The sequence below is a fragment of the Carettochelys insculpta genome, chromosome 14, assembly GCF_033958435.1.
Source record: "Carettochelys insculpta isolate YL-2023 chromosome 14, ASM3395843v1, whole genome shotgun sequence".
Lineage (NCBI taxonomy): Eukaryota > Metazoa > Chordata > Testudines > Carettochelyidae > Carettochelys > Carettochelys insculpta.
Window position 1 is genome coordinate 15,821,615 of NC_134150.1, and position 22,507 is coordinate 15,844,121.

At 42.4% G+C, this 22,507-nt stretch overlaps 1 protein-coding gene across 2 annotated transcripts in view; it reads right to left on the reverse strand.

The window, feature by feature from the left end:
- Positions 1–22,507, reverse strand: part of NKD1 (NKD inhibitor of Wnt signaling pathway 1) — a 179,621-nt gene that overhangs the window by 63,784 nt on the left and 93,330 nt on the right. For both annotated transcript variants that reach the window (XM_075008564.1, XM_075008563.1), the window contains exon 4: positions 6,778–6,835. In XM_075008564.1, coding sequence (XP_074864665.1) covers positions 6,778–6,835 — 58 coding nt within the window. The remainder of the gene's footprint in view (positions 1–6,777; positions 6,836–22,507) is intronic.

Sequence of the window (22,507 nt, forward strand, 5' to 3'; positions counted from 1 at the left end):
ATCAGTTTCCTCTGACTTCTCCATTTGGTGACAAGACTAATTGCTATTGTGGATCGAATGAGGCAGTGATTGGTCCAGCAGTCATCAGCACTAGTCACTGCACATATGAGAAGTACACCATGCCAATCCTGAGCACGGACAATGAAAGTCTATGAGGTGCCATACTTCGATCGAGGACATTGCCACAAGGTCTTAAATTTGTTTTTTTCTGGTGGAAGAGGGTGTTTGTGATGGTGAGCTCAAGTTCCACACGTTTTGAAAGGAGGAGCATTTCACTGGCGTTGCTGTTGCTGACTCCTCCTTTCCCAATGGTAGTCTGCCACAGCTCTGCATCTCTTCCTACCCTGGCATGGAAATCCCCCGAGGGAATAGTCTTGTCTTCTTTGGGGATGCCTTTCAGGACTCTGTCCAGTTGGGCGTAGAACTTCTCCTTCACATCATCAAACATACTTCTATCAGAAAGTCATAATTATTCATTATTATAGATTGTTTTAGGTATATTTTTCCAGGTCTTGTTTAAATATAAGACAAACATTTAAATTGAGAATGTAATACTTAATATGAATTTTATTGTTCTATTGTTTTAAAATTTGATTGGGCTGAATGTTTGACTTGCTTGCATAACTCCAAGATCTCTTTATTGCATGTTAATAGTTAATTTAGACCCCATCATTTTGTATGTATAGTTGGGATTACATTATCCACTGTGCATTGCTTTGGTTTTACCAACAATGAACTTCCTTGGTCATATTCTCACCACATCACCTAGTTTTGTGACCAATAAGCATACATGTTAACTCTGTATTTCCTTGTCAAAAGTTTTTTTTTTGCTGAACTTGATGTTGTTGAAGGCACACGATACCACCAGCATCCTTAAAGCTGCATTAATGAACTTGAATATGGATTTATGAACCTCTCTTTAAGGACTGATTTAAAAAAATATTGGTTGATATATGCTTTGAGATCCACAGGCAGCCTTGCAGGGGGCTTCGCACACCGAGGGTGTCTGTCTGTCTGTGCATGCATGTGCCCACCTGACCCAAGGTGCAGTCAGGCCCTAACCCCTCACTAGCCAGAGCAGGGAAGGGCAGAGTGAGCAGGTGTGACCCCAGGCTCATGCTGCTCAGGGTGAGTGGGGGTCTCCTGTCAGCTGCCCCAACCACTTATTTAGTGCTGCTGGGGGTGGCCCGACAAGGGCTGCCCAGCACCAGAAGAATCCACAAGGTGCCTGACCAGAAGGGACTCACAGCAGCTCTGCAGGTGAGGTCCTGGTGCTCTGCAAGGGGATTCCTGTGCCTCCAACCAGCCTGGACTTACCTTGGGCATGTGGGTTTGGGGGTGGAGGGGACGCTTTGCGCCAGGAGGATCTGGGGCTCTTCAGGAGCTCGGCTCTAGAGCAGCCTCCCATTGCAGTGCCCATAGGATGCAGCCTCGCTCCCCTCGTGACAGCGGCGGTGGTGCTGCTGATGTGCCTGGCCCCAGATCCGCCTTCCCACTACATGCCTTGTTAGGGGACATCCAGTTCTCATGGCCACAACCTCTGGCTCCTTCACAGGTACATTCTTCATCTTGGTTAAACAATGCAACTGTGCAGGCTACAAAAAATTTGATCAGGCCACATGCAGCCCCCAGGCCACCTGTCTGACATGCTTGCCAGATGGCATCACTCTCGGGTTCACTGAAATGCACAAGCCCACTCACCACAAGGTGAAGATCCAGAGAGTGACACAAAAGCTCATAGGCTTAACCTGTTATTGTTCATCGGGCCTAATGTCTGAATTACCAGTGACAGAGGGAGAAAAAGGAAAATGAATCACAAAGACTAGGTTACATAAGTGATTCAGTACACGCCTATGGCCCTTGAGTTCATCTAAGGTGACCATTGACCATATAAGACAAAATCCAAAATGTTCAGTATACAGAGCAGTGAAATCAAAGGCAGGTACTGACTAGAATAGACAATATTGGTCAAACTGTTTCTTTCTGCCAAGTCGTCATTAAACAGGGTAGCCACTATTGAGTTCTAACCTCTTGTCATGCAGCAACACTGAGTCAACAATCCGCTTTCATGGCTTAATGCTTTTGATGTTTACTTTGTTCTTTCTATAGTTCAAAAGAAAGCACTAATGCACCAGTCCTCTTACCAAACACAATATTAATCCCAGAATCCCCAGCCTTTTGCTGTTGGCCAGTTAAGTCTGTTAAAACGAAAGGATTTGATCAAGCTTTACATAAGAACACAGAAGTTAAATCCAGCTTCTTTTTGGACTGCTAAGACGGTTCTTTTTATCTTTGCTGCTCAGATGGCTTTTTTTAAAAAAGGTAATGAACTTGGCTATGTAAAACAAACCAAGGAATTCAATTATTTCTCTTATGACCACATTGTTTTTTTTTTAGTGAGACTCTTCTGAAGACTCAGACTGTTCTCTAATCATAGCTCTTTCTGTGACTGCTCTGAATCTCCTTCAGTGGACTGCTGTCATTTGCTGTGCTTTTCTGCAAATCCCTGAAATGCTGTTTTCTCAATTAAAGAAAAGGTAGAGAACATATGAACTCTATGTCAAAGAATCATCATGGGAGTTCGGCAGTCCAGAAACGTAAGAGCAGTTAAAATGGACCAGGTGAAGGAGAATAGCTCCAGGTTATCCACGGGTTTGTCTACACTGACCAACAATGTGAAATATGGAGGCTGTGATTTCTAAAATCAACAAAAGTGCCACACATTAATCAGCTCCTGTAGAACTTCCAGGTGCATGCTACAAAGTTCCTTAGTGTGCTGTAAGAAATGCTATTTGAAACAGAACTTTTAACACATACCAGCAGTGCATTAGTGTGCTTTCAAAATCACTCCACCCTAATACGCACTGCTGCTCTGTACAGACAAACCCTAACAAGCACCAGAATCCAGTACACGGAATCTTCACCCGCCCCAACGTGCTGAAATTCCCAAGTCTCTTGTCCCACCAGAATAAATCATTCATTTACCCAGTTCTTCTTGATCTCTACAAACCCTGTAAGGAAATACTGTCCAGTGGTTAAGCAGGTTGTTTGATGTATGGCCATACAAGTCCCTGTCCTGACACAGACTTCCTGGGTGACCTTGGGTAACTCATTTAGTCTGTTTGTGCCTGAGGTCTTCATCAGTACAACATTACTTTGACTTCACAGAGGATAAATACACTAACAACGGTGGGCTGCTCAGAGGTACCTAATGGGGGTACCATCTATCTGATGTAGTTAGATCTATTTATATAAAGTATCCACCTTCACTTTAAACAAGACGTTTGTATAAAATAAATCATTAGAACTAATCATTCTTTGCATTCATAACCATGTTATAGAGCCATGTTTGACTCCACCAGAAAGGGGTAATTTCATTGCTGTTCTAATAGCCCACAACTCCTGCAAGACAAAATATCCAATAAGAATCCAAGAAAGATGGTAGGGATGCAATGAAAACGCAGAGAGCATTCTCATTTGACCCATATAAGCCACATCAATTCATCTGTTCTAGAAAAATTGATGAAATTGTTTCTAATTGAGAAAGCATAGCATGTAAATATCAGCCAGGGTCAGGGAAATTTGCTGTCCTGTTAGAGAGACAATGCCATTCCAGTGTGCACATAAGCAAGAAATTCTGGAGAGAGAAGAGTTAGCTTCCTATGAGATGCAGGGATGGCATGGTAAAACTGTTCCCTGGCTCAGAGACTGAGAAAAGACCACCTGTATTCATTTACCTCCTGCTCTCTCTACTCAGATGCTTCATAAAAATTGAGGCACACTGGTAGTAATACTGTGAACTGCACTTCTTGGCACTGAGCTGCAATGACAAAATATAACAGCCTAAAGAGCTGTTCTACTCTCTAGTAAAGAACCTTGCTTCTTTCTGGCTAGCTTGAAAATGGCACACAGTGGCTACTATGTCTGCTGTATAGTGCAATCCCACAAAATAAACCATATTAGAGACGCAGAGCTGGGCATTACACACAGTTGTGTGTTACACAACAGAATATAATTAGGGAAAAAAAGACAAAACAAGACGTTGTGAACAGAATGATTCAGTTTACTGGCTTTTCATATCCAGCCCAGACTGGCGTTTGCTATAATTCTGTCCATTAAATAAATCAACAGCTTATGTCAGCCATCACCACTGATATCACCTATTCTGAAATCAAGGCAATCTTAGATGTGGCAACTGTTACCAGCTGTTGGTTAAATAATTATAATTATTAATATTACAGCAGCATTCAGAGACCCTCTACTGATACTGGGCCCATATTGTACAAACATACCAGGAATAACGTCTTCTCCAAGGATCTACAAACTAAGCAGATAATGCAGACAAAAGAGTATTTAGCCTATTTTACAGATGGGGCATTCACAGGCAAATACTATGAGAGCGGTGGAGCTTTGGAGCTCCAGTTTAGGATCCTAACTAGAGGATGCGCCCCTCAACAGCTCTCACACGTAGTTTTAACACAGAGCTTCTTTCTTTCTCTGACATAAACTACATACTTTTTAAAATAAAACAAGTAGCTGACCATCAATGGACCCTTGCACTAGTATAATGGTATCAAAACTCACAGAAGCTCAGCTTTTAATCTGTGATATATTTTAGTTCGTCCATTCGTCTGTTTGATCAAGAACTCCTAAAAGACAAAAGCTCGGACACCAAATTCGGTATACAGCTTCCTCTTATTATAACTTAAAGCAACCTAAGGGTTTTGTTGTGCCAGGAAAATGGGATGTACCTGGAATGGAATTGCATCTCACTAAACCTTACAGAAATGAGATAAAATGGAGAAATTTGGAGTTGTACTGTTTTGCCACAGCTGAATCAATGCTTAAGGTTTGAGAACTAGAAGACAGTATTATTGGAAACCAAACTGATCATAACCCCTTTTCCACTGAACCATAATAAATGATAAGAGTTTACTGGGTTGAGGGAAAAAATGCACATCATGGAATTCCCATTTTAAAAAATTTACTAAAAAAACTTAAATAGAAAATATTTAATGGTCCCCTTTTTAAGAAATATGAAATAAAAACTAACTTCATAAAATAGTACCGTACTTGTGAAAAATACACTCATTCAAATAAAGTGCATACACTTTCCTTTTATTTAAATAATTGAGTTAAGGACTCCCAAGCAACGCCAGATGACTCTGCTACTACTATATATAGAGAGAAACTAAAATTCTACGTGAAAACGTGATTTTTAAATTAGCCAATGATTTTAAACTACTTTCTTTCAGCAGTTCCACAATGCTTCCGGACAGCAGCATCTTGCCAACTCCAACTTACCAGAATAGGACAGATCTTACCCTTGAAATGGCAATTTTATGAAGTGCTTGCCTGATTTCAGCATCGCATATCTACTGTTCATTCTCTCTCAGGCACCTGACATTACAATTGCCAGAAGACAGGATACTGAACAAAATGGACCTTTGGTCTGGTCATTCATATGCAGACAGATATGTTCCCGCTCAAGGTCACACCTGTAATACACCATTTTCCACTATGGTTCGTGCCATGATTACAAATGAGGCAAAGTTAGATTCATGCACAGAAGACAATGCACACAAATAATGACATCTACTTTTTTGTGCAAAATGTGCTGAGCAAGAATCTCTTACTAAAGATTAACAAATTTGGTCTCTTTGCCACAGTTGGCCTATGACTACACATCTGCATTTGGAGCTGGGGGCATACTTCCCCATGAATGGACACACTCGTGCTAGATTTCACTGAGCTACCTTGCAAAAAGAGGCCACAAGAGCATGGGTACCGGATAGTGATGGCATGAATTAGCCACCTCCAGGACTTTCCCACGGGGTACAGGACAGTTTATATCCGGGGCAGCTAGCACGTCACTGCTCATTGCTGCCGGCATTGCCATGGCGACACCAAGGGCTTCACTTCAGGAGGACAGGAAGAGTAGCAGCTGTGCCTGGTGCGATGCTACTTGCTCCTCCTCCCGTTCCCCTGACTATCAGGGAGTGAGAGAAAAGTACACGACTAGCATGCATGCCCTTAACTCCTGGCTGGGCGGGGGAGAGGTTGGGGAGTGGGCAGGGGTTGACAGAGGAGTAATTCACAAAATCTGTGCACTTTCCCCTCACTCCCTGATAGTCGTGGAAGAAGGAGCAGTATCCTGGTAGGCACAGCAGCTGCCCCCTCCTTCCCCTGCCCTCCCAAAATGGCACCATTAGGCTACACAGATACTTTTAGTGCAGTGATGTCCAAAAGGGATGCCAGAAATCGCTACCTGCCCTGGAACGTGGCTGCAGTTGCTGTTTTGTAAGCTGCCCCAGAATGCGGCTGGGGCCCGCCAAGGCCAGAGGAGCTGCCTCCGCTGCTGCTGCCACACGCTTGTCCCACCACGTGGCAGGATGCGTGCACGGAGCGGCCAGAAGGGCAACCCAGGTGTGCGGCTCTCCTGAGCCGCACTTAGTCACGCTGCACTGCCCCATTCGCAGCATGTAGTGAACAGGGAGCATATTGCACACCGCTGTTTGATGACAGCTAGCATGAATACACCTACATGAGCTGGAATCACATTCCCAGCTGAAAGTATAAACATATGCCATGTTTGTGGGCTTAGGAGTGATCCAGAAAGATGGTTTCTCTCTGCTATATTAGCTATCATAGATAACAAGACTCCCCATACAGACTCCATACTATCATTCACAGTGGTCACACTACACACTGTATAACCCCATCTGAAATTTCCAAAAATGCCTTAACATTAACTAAGGAGAATTATTCTTTATGTACCTTCTAGACGAAAGTGTTCATCACCAACTGTCTCTCTGTAACCTTCACCAGATGGATCCTGTAGAAAGAAGAGGTATAAAGAAAAAAATGTAATGGTTTTACAAAACATTGAAATGTTACTCAAATGCCTATTTTTGACTTCAAAAGATAATGAAAAAACCCTGTAATTTATAACATAATCCTCTAGAAGTCTAGTGGCCATAAATGGGACACGTCAGACTTCTACTACAGACACACCCAAAGACACAATCAAAGTTCGCATTCACCTGAGAATCAGAGCCAGCAGGCATGGATCCTTCTGCAGGGAGACAAGGATAAGGCCTTACCCACAAAAGCTCATTATCTAATAAAGAAAATTGTTAGTCTTTAAAATGCTACAGGACTGCTTGCTTTGTTTTGTGAAGCTACTGACTAACACAGCTACCCATCTAAGGATAAGTCAGTAACTCTCCAAAAGGAGGACTGGCTGTATTCGTTAGCTTATTATCTTAGAGGTCATCCAAGCAAGACAGGTGGCACTTCATTTTTTTAAAGACAACAACAGAGGCGCTACTCCTTTTTAACCTTCAGAGACTTTGTACATTTCCCTACATTTCTGAGGGCAGGTCTACACTACCCCAGAAGATCAAAGGCTCAGGGTCATCTTCCGGGGTTCAAGTTTGCATGTCTAGTAGAGATGCATAAAATCAGTCTCGCATGGGTTGCAGTTGACCCCTGTACTCCTTGACATCCCTGACTTTTTGCATCTCGCAACAGGAGAAACACTTCCATCAAACTTCCCCTGTATAAACAGCCAAGTTAGCAGAGCGCAGATATGTCAATTTTAACTACACAATTGCTGTAGCTAGAATTGTGTATCTGCGGTGTATTTCTTAGCCTAGTGTAGACATAACCTAAGCAACTGGAGAGAGTTACTGTCTCATTTCTGCAGACCAGTAGGTAACTAAAGCAAGAAATGACACCCTGCAAACTCTGAAACCAATTTCTGTACCCATATTTTTAATTAGATGCTACAGAATGTGCTGCTGTCTGAACAGCCCTGAAATATCTGAATGCTTCCTTTTTTTTCCCTGAAGCACTCATAAGAGCAGTCATTTCCAATTTCATCTTCCAATCAGCAAATCCCACATAAGCTTCCTGAAGCTCTGTTTTCTTAATTTAAAATATTTATTAGAGCCCCTTCTTTCTTAATACTTGTTAATAATCACCAGACATTATCTCCAAAATAAGCAAAGGAAGGATTGGGCATGGAAGACAGGAAAAACTATTCTATGTTGTTGTTGGTCATTACCACTTTTCTGCAAGGGAACAAAATTGCCAAAGTTCACATACTAGGATCCTACTAACTTCATCACTCCTCAATACAGGTGTTGGCAAACATATTGGTATAAGATGAAGAGAAATGCATTATAAAAGAATCGAACATGAAGTAGTTTTAGCTGCCTTTTCATGGCACTCCACCCTGACTCCTCAGTCTGCACAGTCCTGCTGCCCCAGGCCATCCCTGGGACGAATAACCAGCTAGCAGGCCGCACAACCCCCACCACTCTGGGGCTGCTTCAGACTCAGGAAATGTTGAATAAGTATTTTACTTGCTTACTAGAAGACATCTTTAACAACTGATACTTGAACAGGATGGAACTGAGGAAGAAGAAGATGCATAAAAGGGGACAGCAAATAGTTAATATTCTATGAGTTGGACTACTTATATTCTCATTTTAATTATTAAATGGGCCTTATGTAAATATTTGTATATATTAATTCTAGCTTCATTCCTGCCATAGCTCCTAGTTATTCATTTAGCTCATGGTACTGAGTTCCTACAAACTAAATGTTCAATAATTACTTTGTCCCCGTAAACCAAATTATTATGACTCACCAACCTGTAGGAATGTTTTTGTTGATGGTGTCAAGTAGTAATACTAGCGATAAACAACATATGAATTGGCAACTGAGTCTTGACACTGATGAGAGCATCACTTGCCCAATTTATTGACATAACTAGACAGCTAGAACTCATCAACTGCAATTAAATTTGCTCTTTTGTGCCAATAAAATTATGACATGGGTTATTCTGAAGGGCAGACATTTACTCAATAGAGGTATGGCAACTGGACCTAAAATATCCACTGTTATACCCTGATCTTATGGGAGAAACTAAAAAAAACTGCATTAAAAATGCAAAAGTTGCATTAATACTAATATCATTTATTGGTTTTTGCTAAACAAATTGCACTGGAATCAAGTATTACACGGTATTTTTTAATATCCCCAAAGACAGTTGTCACACTCTATATAAATGCCATAATGCCTTTTACTCATAAAAAAGTGTTCTGGACATTTCACATATGATAACTCTCATAAATGAAGAAAAAAAGACAATGGCTAGGGAATAGTTATATACAACATAAGCGATTTCTTCCCGATTGTAAAAAATGCAGAGTTCTCCCAGTTATGAGTATGTATTGTTTGAAAGAGATTAGGCAATCTCTTTCTTGAGATTTCATCAGCTACACCAATCCTGAGAATTTAATACAACGACCTAACAGGTCAATGGTGTATCAGATATTTTGGCAATGGAAAAAATTAATATTTTTGTATGGGAAGAGGCAGGGCACTAATCAGATGAATACACCCAAATATGAAGGAACATCTTTAAAAAAAGAACAAGAACAAGAACAGTGGCACCTTACAGACTAACAGATATTTTGGAGCATAAGCTTTTGTGGGCAAAGACCCACTTCATCACATGCACGACTCATGTCGCCTAAATGTCTGGTTTTGGTTGCTTTGTAACTCTGTGTTCCAGTTTGAAAATGCATTGTTGTAATTTAAAACATCTGATGAAGCGGGTCTTTGCTCTCAAAAGCTTATGCTCCAAAATATCTGTTAGTTTATAAGGTGCCACAGGACTTTTTGTTGTTTTTGAAGATACAGACTAACTCTGTTATCTCTCCGATATTTAAAAAAGAAAAAAAGGAAATATTGGCTTGACGAAGCAATAGATGAGATAATAGAACAAATTAAGATTCCGAACTTGCATTGAATTCTTTTATCAGAAACCCCACTGAACTGCATGGATACAAGAGTCCATGCTACAGGTTGAACCTCTCTCATCCAGCACCCTCAGGTCCTGATTGATGCCGGACAAGAGAATTTGCTGGATGATGGGAGGTCCATATTTTCTCACACATTTCCAACACTTCCACTGCTTACTTGCCTCTCAGAAGACATTTACAGGTAAATTACAGCTAAATAACAGCACAGAACACTGGAAGCCAAGACTGGTGGCTATAAACCAGCTTTATGGGACCACAGGAAACTTGGCCACACCCTGATATGAGGTAATCCAGTTAAATAAAATTACGCCAGGTTATGGAGTTTGGTGGATGAAAGAGTTTGGATTAGAGCGGTTCAACCGTAGCAGGTTATACTAGAAGGCTCATATCTAGGAGAGCAAAAGCAACCCTATGCAAGACTTAGATATCTTAAATATACCACAGTCCTGACATCCCGTTTAAGATCACAACACTGCATTTTCAAACTGGAACATCAAGTCACAAAACAACCAAAACCAGATGTACCCTGTGAAATACTATATCAATGAGGTCAGTGAATGTTTGAAAAAGTAAAGAAAAGAAAAGTTTTTGCAGCAGGAGTGTTCCAGTGTGCCATTTCTATAGGTTGCCAAACAGAATCGCAACTACAGTGTTTGCGCTTCAGTGGGAGTTTCTCAGATAAATAAGTTAGCCCCTGTTAGCTATCAACACAGATCAGACAAAACAGCTAAAACTTGAGCACAGACATCTGCTTCAAAGCTGTTAACAGCTGCCTGGCTGACTTCAGTTGTAAAGACCATGTGTCCCACATATTCTTCTCTGAGAGTTGCCACTGTAGTTGACTGAGATTTAAGGGGGTAGAAATGGCGATAAGATTTAAGGAGCGAAACGCCCTCAGAAATGCAGCTGAGTAGATGAATACATAAGGAAAAAGAGCAATTTTTAAAAGCTCCCTACCCCAGACTTTGACTTAGCTAGCTATACTCAGGCAATCACACCTTCATCTCCCTTTGCAATAGGCTGGAACTCTACACTGAATTCCAAAACACAGGGAATTTTATTTTCAACCCAACTTAACCCCTAACCACCCTATTCAACTGTAATACAGACAAGGTCATCTAAATTGCTGAAATGAGGACATTATTCTGGGTATCTCCAGGCTTTTAGAGTCACATCCCCAGGTATCTAAAATGCTGCAATCAAAATATTCCTTTCCCATTGTTCTGTTCATGTCACTCTTTTTCTACCCATTCACTAGGGCCATGTCTATACTAGCCCAAAACTTAGAAATGGCCATGCATACCTTCTCATTAAATTTAACTGTGTGAATATCAAAATGATAAAAGTTATAGGTATAAATGCCAACAGCTGCCACGATTTCCATGATTAGGTGTGCAACCATAACTCCACTCTCAAGTTAAGCACGTGTTTGCGTCAAGCATTGTCCCACTTAGACATTTGGGGGAAAAAAAAATCAAGCCTCAAACATTAATCTGTTCTTCAGTGCTACCAACCCATTTCACTCCAGATTTTTTCAACTGCACTGTATCTGCTTTCATTAGGATCGTAAGTTGCTCATGGCAAAGGCTTCATTTCTCTCTATTTATGAAGTATTTTATATACCTACATCATTATACAACACAAGTTGCTATGAACCCATTCATATCCTCGGCCTTCCAATGACAAAACAATCATCTCCAGAAGAACAAAAGAAAATTAATAGTACATGAACCATGCAGAAAGCTGCTCAATGGAAAAGACAAAACTACAAAGGCTAACACCCACACACTTATGTTTTAGTACAAGTTCAATCTCGTTTCTCACCATGGGACAGAGTTGCACCCTCTCCTATTTATGTACATTACATTTAAAAAAAATTGCTGTTTTAAACTATTTAATGACAACAAAAATTCATTGGGAGCTGCTTTCTGTAAGACAAATGCAGAGCAGCTCACACTTGAGACAAAAGCCAATGTGACTTCAACTAGGTAGTATTAAAATACACATAGTAATGGCAGTAATTCAGTTTTTACTAAGCAGAAGTAGAAAGCTCAAGCCTATGGAGTAAAAAGATAAATGTGATTTATCTACCTTTAATTTTCTTTGTCTATGATCAATTACAACTGGGTAATTCCTCATCACATTTTGCGCACGGAGGCTTTTTTAAAAACAAAAACAAAAACAAAAACAAACCCTCTCTCTAGCATCATGATTTATTACCAGAAGGTAGAAGTATTCAGAGAACTGATCACTTCACCAAATTCCCAGTGTCTTGCCTTCAGCTGAAGAGACAAGGAGCAACTCCACCTGCTGGCACTGTTGTGAAGTTAGAAAAAACAGTTGTTTTAAACAAAATAAGGATGATCATAAAGAAACCTTGTATCACTCTTCTGACTAATTGAGGTGCAATACTGTTGAGCTCTGACAGTGAGCTGTCTTTAACAGTGAGGTGAGGCAAGAGGCAGAGACAGCTGGTACCATGGGAAGAACATACAAAAAGCCAGACCCTCTACAGAGGATCTTCAAAGAAGTGGCAGAGGAACAAAGCTGTTTTTGCTCTGCATAACCAGGCAAAGCTGCAGGCCAATTTCCAACACATACTTTAAAAGCACTTTCTGTAGCTGTCTTGTCCAACTCCCAGATCCTAACCTCCCTTTTCAACTAGACAGAAAGACATCAAGTTTTACATCCTTCTGTGGTATTTCTCATGCATTCCTCAGCTTCTGAAAAGTAGGTAGCCACAACACTGAAATGCAGACTATTAACCTTGGTTTTCAGTGGTTAGTGGAACCTTCCTTTTTATGCTCACTCACATGAATGTACACACAGAAGTTGTCAGCCTGATCAAAATTAGTTCAGTACATTTGAAACGTGAGTTTTCTACTATGATTTGGCAAGACACTCTACAGAACACAGTACAACATGATTCTGGGAAAAGAGAAGAAACCCAGCAGATTATTAAAAGTTTTACTTTAAAACACCAGAAGTAAGACCTCATAGGCCATCAGATATAATTAGTAGACAACCAATGCTATTATCTTACGGGACATAAAGATCTTCAAGGCAAATTGAATGTCACTGGTATTGGCACCTCCTCTTTCGGATAAAGTTGAAGTCAGTGGTTACTACATTTTCAGAAGCTCTTAAGTCTTCCAAAATCTCCTCTGCCATTAACACTTATCACACTACTATTTGTGTAGCCTTTGCTGCACTAGAGTGATTGAAATGTGTTTGAATACTCTGTTCCAAGAACTTTTGATAGATAATGCTGTCCTATCTCATACTAAATCTGAAGCTAATACACGAGTAGCTTTTTAGAGATTGAATTGTTACTGCTAGAGAAACAGTTAATTTTCAATTAAAAGGTTTTGTTCCATCTCCACCTGAAAAATACCTAGTCTTTGAGATGAAAAGGAATTAAGACAAGAAACCTACTTGCCACTATATTTAAATTCATTTTGAAGTACATTCCGAGGGCCACGTGTTCAGTTTTTACATTTTGGCACTTGTTCTACTCTGTTCTCTGTAATTATTCTCTAGGTTAAGTGCTATGTGAACAACAAGGTCACTATTTCTCTTCCCCTCTCCCCTCTACTCTTTTATACTATCACACAAATCAAAGAACAGATTTAAGGGGGTAGGAGTGAAAGAGAGGCTACATCCAGTTTCCACGCTGCAAACCTCAACCAAGTCCTCAAAAACTGATGGACCTATTTAGGTTTCTACAACAGGATGGAGAGAGAGCAATGAACCCTGCATCGGACTTCTACCAGGTTTTTAAAATGGAAATGGTTTCTAGGTGCCTTGGGATGGAGAAGCTACACTGCCCAATGCATGCTACACTGAAAACAAAGCACACAAAATAAATATGGAGGACAGCACCTCTTTACACTGTAGAATAGTGACAAAGAGGTAGACGTGTTAGTCTGTATTCTATCAAAACAAAAAAAAAATCAGTCATGTAGCACTTTAAAGACTAACAAAATAATTTATCAGGTGAGGAGCTTTCGTGGGACAGACCCACTTCTTCTGATCTGATTTGAAGTGGGTCTGTCCCACGAAAGCTCCTCACCTAATTAATTATTTTGTTAGTCTTTAAAGTGCTATATGACTGTTTCTTTACACTGTAGAGCATTTAGGATGTGAGCTAAGGTCTGTGAGGCCACTCCTGATCCAAATGCCTTTGGATTGGGACCTTCTAGATTCAGAATCTAGTTTTCAAACTTTTCACGACAGCTTCCAGATTGTCTCCTTATTTCACCACGGCTCTCCCATATCATAAGGCCTGATTCTAAAAGCTGCTCTAGATGGATCTCGAAGCTGCTCCTTTACTCGACTCTCCTTAGATTCCACAAAACTCTTCCACTTAGTAGAGAAGATATTATTCTAGCAGCTGCACTTGTCTGGAAACCTAAAGTTAATTCCTGCTCTGATACTTGCTTCCTCTGTGGTGCAGGACAAGTCATCTAAACCTCTTCATTTCTCAATTTCTAATCCATAGAATGGGGCTAATGATACTTTTGTAAAGAGCGCTGAGATCTATGGATGAAAATTCACTATTTAAGGTCTAGGTGTTGTCATATTCAGCTACAAAGTACAGGTGTTCAACTCCAGAAATGTATGCTAACTTTGACCCATAAATATGTCAACAGAAAGTGCTGGCAAAACAGATGGCTCACATTCCTCCACTAACCACAACCCCCCACCCCCTTCAAAAAGAAAGCCCAGGATGTCAACTAATCACTCTGCAACAGGCAAGAATTTTATTGGGCCACAAAGTCACAGCAAAGAACAACAATGCCACTAACATGGCTTCTAAAATGGAATCTACAGGGTGTCCCAGAGAACGCAGGCACCAAGAGGCGCAGGTTGCTTTCACCCTCCATCTCCCTTCTCCAGCCTCAAAGTAAGTGAGGCAGCCACTATGAGCCAGCAGGAGAGAAAAAAGATGAAGAAGAAGAGAAAAGCTGTCCATGTGCAATCCTATCTGCAGCACAGTGCCCAAACCACGCTAAATGGCCAGCACCACTAAGCACACAGAAACAGACACCGGCTAAAACATTTCCACACCATTCGAAAAACCTGAATTAGATGAGCAGTGACCTACTCGTCTTGCTAGGACAGAAGGATTACAAACACATTCACAGCTGCCATCTAAAATAATTATACATGAGAGTTACCTCTGACCAGAGATTTCAACTGCCACCTCAATAGCTGAGAACTGAGGCTACTAAATTTCCCTTGTAATGTTACTGTAGCAACAACAGCTGTGGCTGGCTTTATGCTAGAGATCTAAGTGGTGCTATGATTCAGTGTTTCAGCAGGCTGAAGGTATTGCAATGCAGGGACCACTCTGCCATGCACATTTCCTTAAAAGGAATCACAGGGCCCTAGTACCACATCAAAGCGAGACAGTTTAGCAGATTTCCCTCCCTCCCAGTCTTCGAGGCTGAGACTTCATACTCCAGAATTTAATATCTTTTTCCTCCCTCCCCCCGCAAGCCCTTTTGTCTGTGTCTCTGTTCTCTAAGAGCTAACAGATGTTGATGCCATGAAGTTTCAAAGAAAACTTTTGATGCCCACATAACTCTTTACAACTAATATATTCCAAGAATGCTTGTAGCTCAGGAAACACTAGAGTGAAAAAACAGAGAAGGGGCAAATGTTTACACTGAATAACCCTTGAGAGAAAATAAACAGTTCACTTCAAAGTCATTGGGGAACTCTTAACAAGCTCTTTCGTCTGTAAAACACAGAACAAATTCGCGTGAGCCTAGAATTCCCAAGGCAAAAGAAAAATAAGCCCCAAATAATCGATGAAGCACGGGGAAACATCAGTTAAGATGTCCAGTTCACCCATCAGCAAAACATGGGAATCTGAAGGTGGGCTATTTCCAAGCAGCCCTGATCATGCTGTGTCATGAAAGACAAGAGTTTGGCAGGAATAACTATGCAGGGACATACCCTGGAGTTCTAGACAGCCCAGAAGAGTTTGAACAGTTTCAAATCTTGCAACTGCTTATTTCAAGGAGCTATTTCTAGTATAGCCTTCCAAAATTCTCACCGGGGCAAGTCATTAATGTGTTAATTTATTATTATTTTATGGGAGAAGGAAACATTTGCTTTTTCAGCCACATATTGAGATTCCGGCAATCTAATTTGGAGCTGTGGCTGGTAAATTTGTGTGTCCGATTTGTATCCCAATCCTCTCTTCATTTCTCTAACAAAATCTCCACCCCCAACAAGCTGCTCCACTACACAGCTGCCTCCTCCTTTCCTTTGGGTCAGAATTCCCCTGGGAGTAGTGAGGGGTTGTTTGTGGGGGCAGATATGTTGAGGGGGGAAGAGGGGTAAAATGAGATTGCACCAGTTTCCACAGCAGGAGGATCAGACTATACCTCCATGCACAAGGCAGGGCCCAGCCGTGCATTCCTGACACAGGAATATCTCCCACTGAAAATAGTGGGACGCCTGCCTGTGTGAGGATGGCAGGACCAAGCACTGTGTGATCAGAGAGCTAGAAACAGTAGGGTTCCACGTGTCACACCACCTCCATCAGCAACATTCCTGAGACTTGGAATCTGTCAGAACCCCAAGACTGCCACCCTGGGCAGGGGACCAAAGCCCAAGGGCTTCAGCCCCAGGCAGGGGGCCTACCATCTGAGCCCCACCACCCAGGGCTGACGCACCAGAGCTTTTCCTTCAGCCCCAGGACCCATGAAGTCTAAATCAGACCTGGTCAGACCATTAAAACAAGGTCCTCCTGATCTACAGTGTGAGAATTGATGATTTCAGTAACTATGAAGCTCCCAATTCACCTGGTATCTAGACATAAAAGCGGCAACTAAAATACAATTTAGTAGAAATAAAACCTTTCTAAGCCAGGACTCTGGTCTTGCAACATCCATGGTCCAGCAGGATCGTGGATGCTCCTGGACTACAAAGCCCCTGCGACTAGCAGCCAAGAGTCCAAGCAGGCTGGCAGCAGCTGGTTTGGCAGCAGCAGCACTGGTGGCAGCTGTGCTGGCAGGGATGGAGGGGTGGCCAGGCCAGGGCCAGGAGTGGAGTCAGGCAGAGGGACTGGTGGCAGAGGTATCAGATTTGTCGAACTCCCTTGGTCCAGCCAGTTCCCTACTTCGGGACCAGTCAGATCCCCAGGGTGCCAGAACAGGAAGATCCAACTGATATTTCAAAAAATTCTAGAACTCACTCATATTAAAACTCCAATGAGACAAGTGTACACAAACAGATGTGTTTAGTTTGCAAGGTCCTTAGCACGTTTGTTTGGACCGAAGACAGACATGAAGACAGAGAAAGTCACGTGGCTAGTCCTCCTTTAAAGCCACAGGAGTGGGAGGTCACTTGTTAGAATGCCTAAATACAAACCACATCTCCATTCCCCAATGCACAGAACTACAGCGTCTTCACAGTGTTTACAGCTGCAGAAAACCCTTCCTTGGGCAGCTTATCGTCCTCCCCCACTTCAGCTGCTACTGCCACTCACACATCTTTCCTGAATAACTGTCTCAAAATACACTGGCAAATAGCTTAGAAAGGACAGGAGCCAATTATTATATTAGATACATGTTCCTTCTCTTTCTGATGCCTCACAAAACGCCTTCTCTTGCATATCATTTCTACTGCACTATTGTGGGATGATTCAGTTCTCTTATGGAACAAACAACAAGCAGTTCTGTAGCACCTTAAAGACTAACATATTTATTAGGTCATGAGACTTTGTGGGTTAGACCGATTTCTTCAGATGACTGGAGTGAAGAAGTGGTCTTGCCCATGAAAGAAGAGGTGCTGTGTCACTCCTCACTCTCCCATCCCCAGGAGGAGGGATGGGCAAGCAGCAGGGAAATTCAGGGGTAGAGGCGGCAGTGGAGTTCTCGGTAATTGGGGGTGGGGGGCACAGTGGAAAATGTCATAGAGTCATAGAACACAAGGACTGGAAGGGACCTCGAGAGGCCATCGAGTCCAGCCTCCTGCCCCAATGGCAGAACCAAGTACTGTCTAAACCATCCCTGACAGACATCTATCTAACCTGTTCTTAAATATCTCCAGTGATGGAGATTCCACAACCTCCCTTGGCAATTTATTCCACTGTTTGACCGCCCTGACAGTTAGGAACTTTTTCCTAACATCCAACCTAAACCTCCCTTGCTGCAGTTTAAGCCCGTTGCCTCTTGTTCTATCCTCAGAGGCCAAGAAGAACATGTCCGGCAATGGGTTGGCAGTAGCAATACCTCCGCTTGGCCTATAATACCCATCACCCATGGATCGGTGTTAGCACCTATAAATTCAGAATCTCCCAAACATCAGAGCTCTTGCAGAGTGGGACTGCAAGTCAGCTGATGACTCATCTTTGCTTAAGTAAGCCATCTGTGGCGATGAGTCGTTCCTGTGCCAGGCTCCAACCAATCCACAAGCCAGGAGCTGGTCTGGTGACTCTCAGGCTGGGTCTACACTTACCTTGAATATCAATGGCTGCTAAACAATTTTAGGTATGCCAATTGAGTACCAAAAAATCAATTTTGCAGCCATCGATACTTGTCCCTGTCCGCACTGCTGAATGCCAATGGGAGTGCTCTTCCTGTCGGCACTCAATCCTTGCAGCTAGCAAGAAGTTCCGGGGTTGACATTGACCCCAGAATGTGAAACGGCACCCCAGAAGATTGAACCTAAGTGTTCAATCTTCTGCGGCGAGTGTAGAGCCAGCCTCAGGGCAGGTATATGAGCCTCACGTGAGGCCCAGGAGCTCATTCTGCCCACCTTCCTTCATAGGCTGGAATGCTCCTGTTTGACCGTGGTGAGAGTCTACTAAAGTGTCATCCTAACTGCCAGCGCACATCAAACCACAAATTCACAGCTACCATAATACTCGAGGGGGGTAATCCCATGGCATCAAAGAAAGGACAGTTTTCCCTCTACATTTGCATATTTAACCTGAGTTTCTTTTATCCACTGAATACCTTTAATCCTTTGAATAGTGTTATCCGTCAGGCAGGTCTACCTATCAACAAGACCCTCCCCCTCCCTCCACACACACTGCAAAGAACCTTTACCAGAGTACGATGTCTAAAATAACCATAACAGGCTGCTTCTGGGCTCTAGCTGGGTTTGACAATAGCAAGGCTATCACACTGAAACGTTTTCACCACAGGGTGAAATATTCCTGAGTAGCATTTAACCAAAATCACAGTAACTTGTACTTTCACCAAAAGTGCACATATTCTCCATCGCAAAAATCCTTAAATAGAATCTTTATATAAATTTTAAAAAAATAGCTGTAAAGCCTGAAAGTGCTTACTCGTGGAAGCTTTGCCTGAGTACAGACTTTGGGAGTTAGACCAATAACAGCAATGGGCTCTACTTGCAAAGTGCAATGTTACTGCTTCCACATTCAAGCACTGTCCAAGCATCAACGAAAAAAGGAAGTGACATGTCCAGGTGATTATTAAACTTGCTGGACTATCTCAGCTGTCAGCACAATTTTACAGTTTATGCTCAATTTGAGAGTGTAAGTGACTGTTGCTAGAGTGCATGTTAAAAGCCTTGAGACAATCCAGGGCATAAGAGCTTCCAGACAGATGTTTCTCTTTCATGCATACTCATCTCTATGGGTCTTCTCTGCAGCTCACAATTCTCTTATTATAGCAGCCACTAACATGTCTTAGATTTCTCCCCATCATGTTTTATTTGCCAGAGAAACAATCTATTTCTATCTAACTGTACATCTCCAGCCCTGAAGTTTTGGAGGCCATAGCTACTCAGTGTTACCACTCTTGTAATTTTATTAGGAGTCTTGCAATATATGGTGTTTTACTTAATTCAAAGCTCCCAAAAACAAACTAACCCAACTCCTGCCCATGCACAAATATCTCTAACCTGAGTTAAGCAGTTCTTTAAACTGGAGCTAGCAGGCCATCGACAGGAAAGAGCTGAAGCTTAACTGCTGCTAAAGCTCAACTGAGTCTTGCAGTTGGGATTCAGTTATTCTGCGCCGCTAATACAAACGTGCTGTGCACCTGTGACTACCGTGGGCTAATTCAAGAGGAGTTAATTCTAGTGTAGATAACTTGAACTATGATTACAGTGGAAACAAGCCCTTAGCTATCACACTGATCAGCATGGCAATCTAGAGCTTACTTAGAAGAAATGGCCTTCTAGGTCAAGAAAGTACAGGCTCATGAGCTTTTGTTCACAGACACCAGGTTCACTCCTCAATGCTCAGTGAGGCCAAGAAGCCATCCCAGGCCCTGGGGCAGTCACCTTCCCCCTCTCCCCCCACTCCCTCCTGCAGGCCTCAGAGCTTCACAGAGGGGTGCTCTGATCACAACTGACAGGAGCTTCAGGCCCTTAAGAAACTCTGGGCTCTGGTGCAACTCCCCCCCTGCCCCCCAACACCCACCCTGCCCCCATCAGCAGGCCTGTCTATGCTTATGACTTACCATAGTGGGGTAGTATGCTCACAGATATTGACTGCACAGGAGCTTTAGGAATCTGAGGCTGAACCTCATATATCCTACAGGGCCTGAAACCTAGCACCAGTAAGAATCCAGTCAAGTGACTGAATTTAGTGCTGTAAAAGTTGTACAAAACTAGAACGCGCATTTCCACAGTCCAGTCAATGAGGTATAGTGCACCATTCACAGCTCACACCAGCTTTGTCTGACCGCCTCCCTTATCAAACAAGCGATTCTAATCTGGACTTTCACCTTCATAACACACAATAATGTTCTGTTTTGGTTTTTTCAGTCTCCTGGGTCTCTGGCTTGGCCATTTCTTGCACCATCATCAGCACAGAACATGTCCTAGTCAAAAATAGCATCTCTTGGGACCACCACAAAGTGTGTGAGAAAGAAGGGGAGAGGGGACTGAGCTCAGAACATTAATCACGGCCTCACCCCCCGTATGGCATAAAATGCCATTAATTGCAATGTGAATGAGTGAGTGATCTAAGGCAGACTTTTAATATAAAGGTTGAGAATTAAAATTTTCTTTGGTTTTGTAGCAATTTTTGTAGCAAAAATTTTTTTTTCGTGTTTACACAGAAAGACCAGTTGTAAACCCTTACAGTGTTTGCACAATCTTTAACATTTGCTATGTGGATCCCTGAGTGGAGATTATATGTAGTAAAGCAGTAGTGACAAGTGACCCACGCTACTGAAGGTAGCCCTTCACTCTGAAATCACATCCATCAAGAAGAGCTTTACCTACCTACAAACACCTGAAAGAGATGAAAGATAAAAGACATTACTAGTTTTTCTTATCCCCTTCCCCACCATCCTGCATTTGGGCTAGGGAGATATGATCACCCTAATACTAACATAAACACTTCCTGCAATCACCACTCCCCTCCACCGCCCCAGTCTATGGTCAAGTATTTTATTTTTAATTGATTAAGTTTCAAATCATCCGGTCTTTAGCTTCTTGTATGGAAGGGAATTAAAGTGGACAGGATAGACGTCACGTCCCACAGCAAACGAAGCTCCCACTACGCATTAGAAGGGTCTGCAGAAGGCAGCACAGAACAGTAAAACAGGGCATGAACTGTACAGCAGCCCTGGGGAATGCTGCAGGCAGGGGGCACTCCAGCCTGGCTGGAGCACTCCCCCTCATCCAGGGTGGGGAGGGCCACCCCCTGCAACTCCCCCCATTTAGTCAGTTAACCAGTTAGCTAATTAAATGGGATTTTACATCTCGAGTGAACTCCTGAACCTCTAGCAAAGAAGCAAGAACAGAATTTACCCCACTGCTTTGGCAAGGTACTGACTCTGACCTCCACTACACAAGTTTCTTGGTGCTGTTAAGACTCTGGGCTTAGATCGGTATCACTGAGACACATACCAGGCACCCTTCTAGTTGCTGTCACATTCCACCCCAGTTCAGGTGGTAGGTAGCTAGAGTATCAGCAGCTTCTGACACTGACGTAGCTATGTTTAACTTCAGTCCAAAACGCTTCATAGTGTGCTTGCAGAGAAATGTAAAGCACCCTGCCCGAGAGAAAGATGAAAGGAGCCAATCTCTCCTTTAAATTACCAAGCAAATCAGGGCCCTGACTCCCTTTTCAATGGGAAGTCAAAATGTCTGACTTCAATCAGTTTGCATAAACCAGCTTTTGTTTTTCCTTTTACCCAAATGACTCCACTCGTAAGGATTTATTGTAACTGGATTGCTTTTCTACCCAGCAGGGAGCCGTAGTACTCGCAAAGCTGTTCCACACAGTAGGTTTTCTGCTGATTGAATTTCTAGACTTTCAGCTCTTCGGAAATGTTTGCTCTTGTACAAGCTGTCAGAAGGAAATTGTCTGCAGTTGATTTTGTCTCAGCTAATCCTGAGCAGGGTTCCATATGCAGCCAGCAATGCGGCATTGAAAAAATGGATCAGTCATAATGGTTAAGGAAAACAAAGTCTTTTCCACAAATCAAAAAACACACTGAACGGGGAGTGGGGGGAATGGGGGAGGGAGAGCAGATGAGATGGAAATAATTTCCTTCTATATGAATACTGGAAAGAAGCAACAAAATCTAAGACTCAAAGCCTTTGTTGAACACCTCAAAAGTTAGGATTGAACCACCACTTACATACCACAACAGCAACCCTGTTACCAGACTGAAAGGGCTGCTTCCAGAAAGAGATGGCACAAACATAGTTTTGGCAGAACT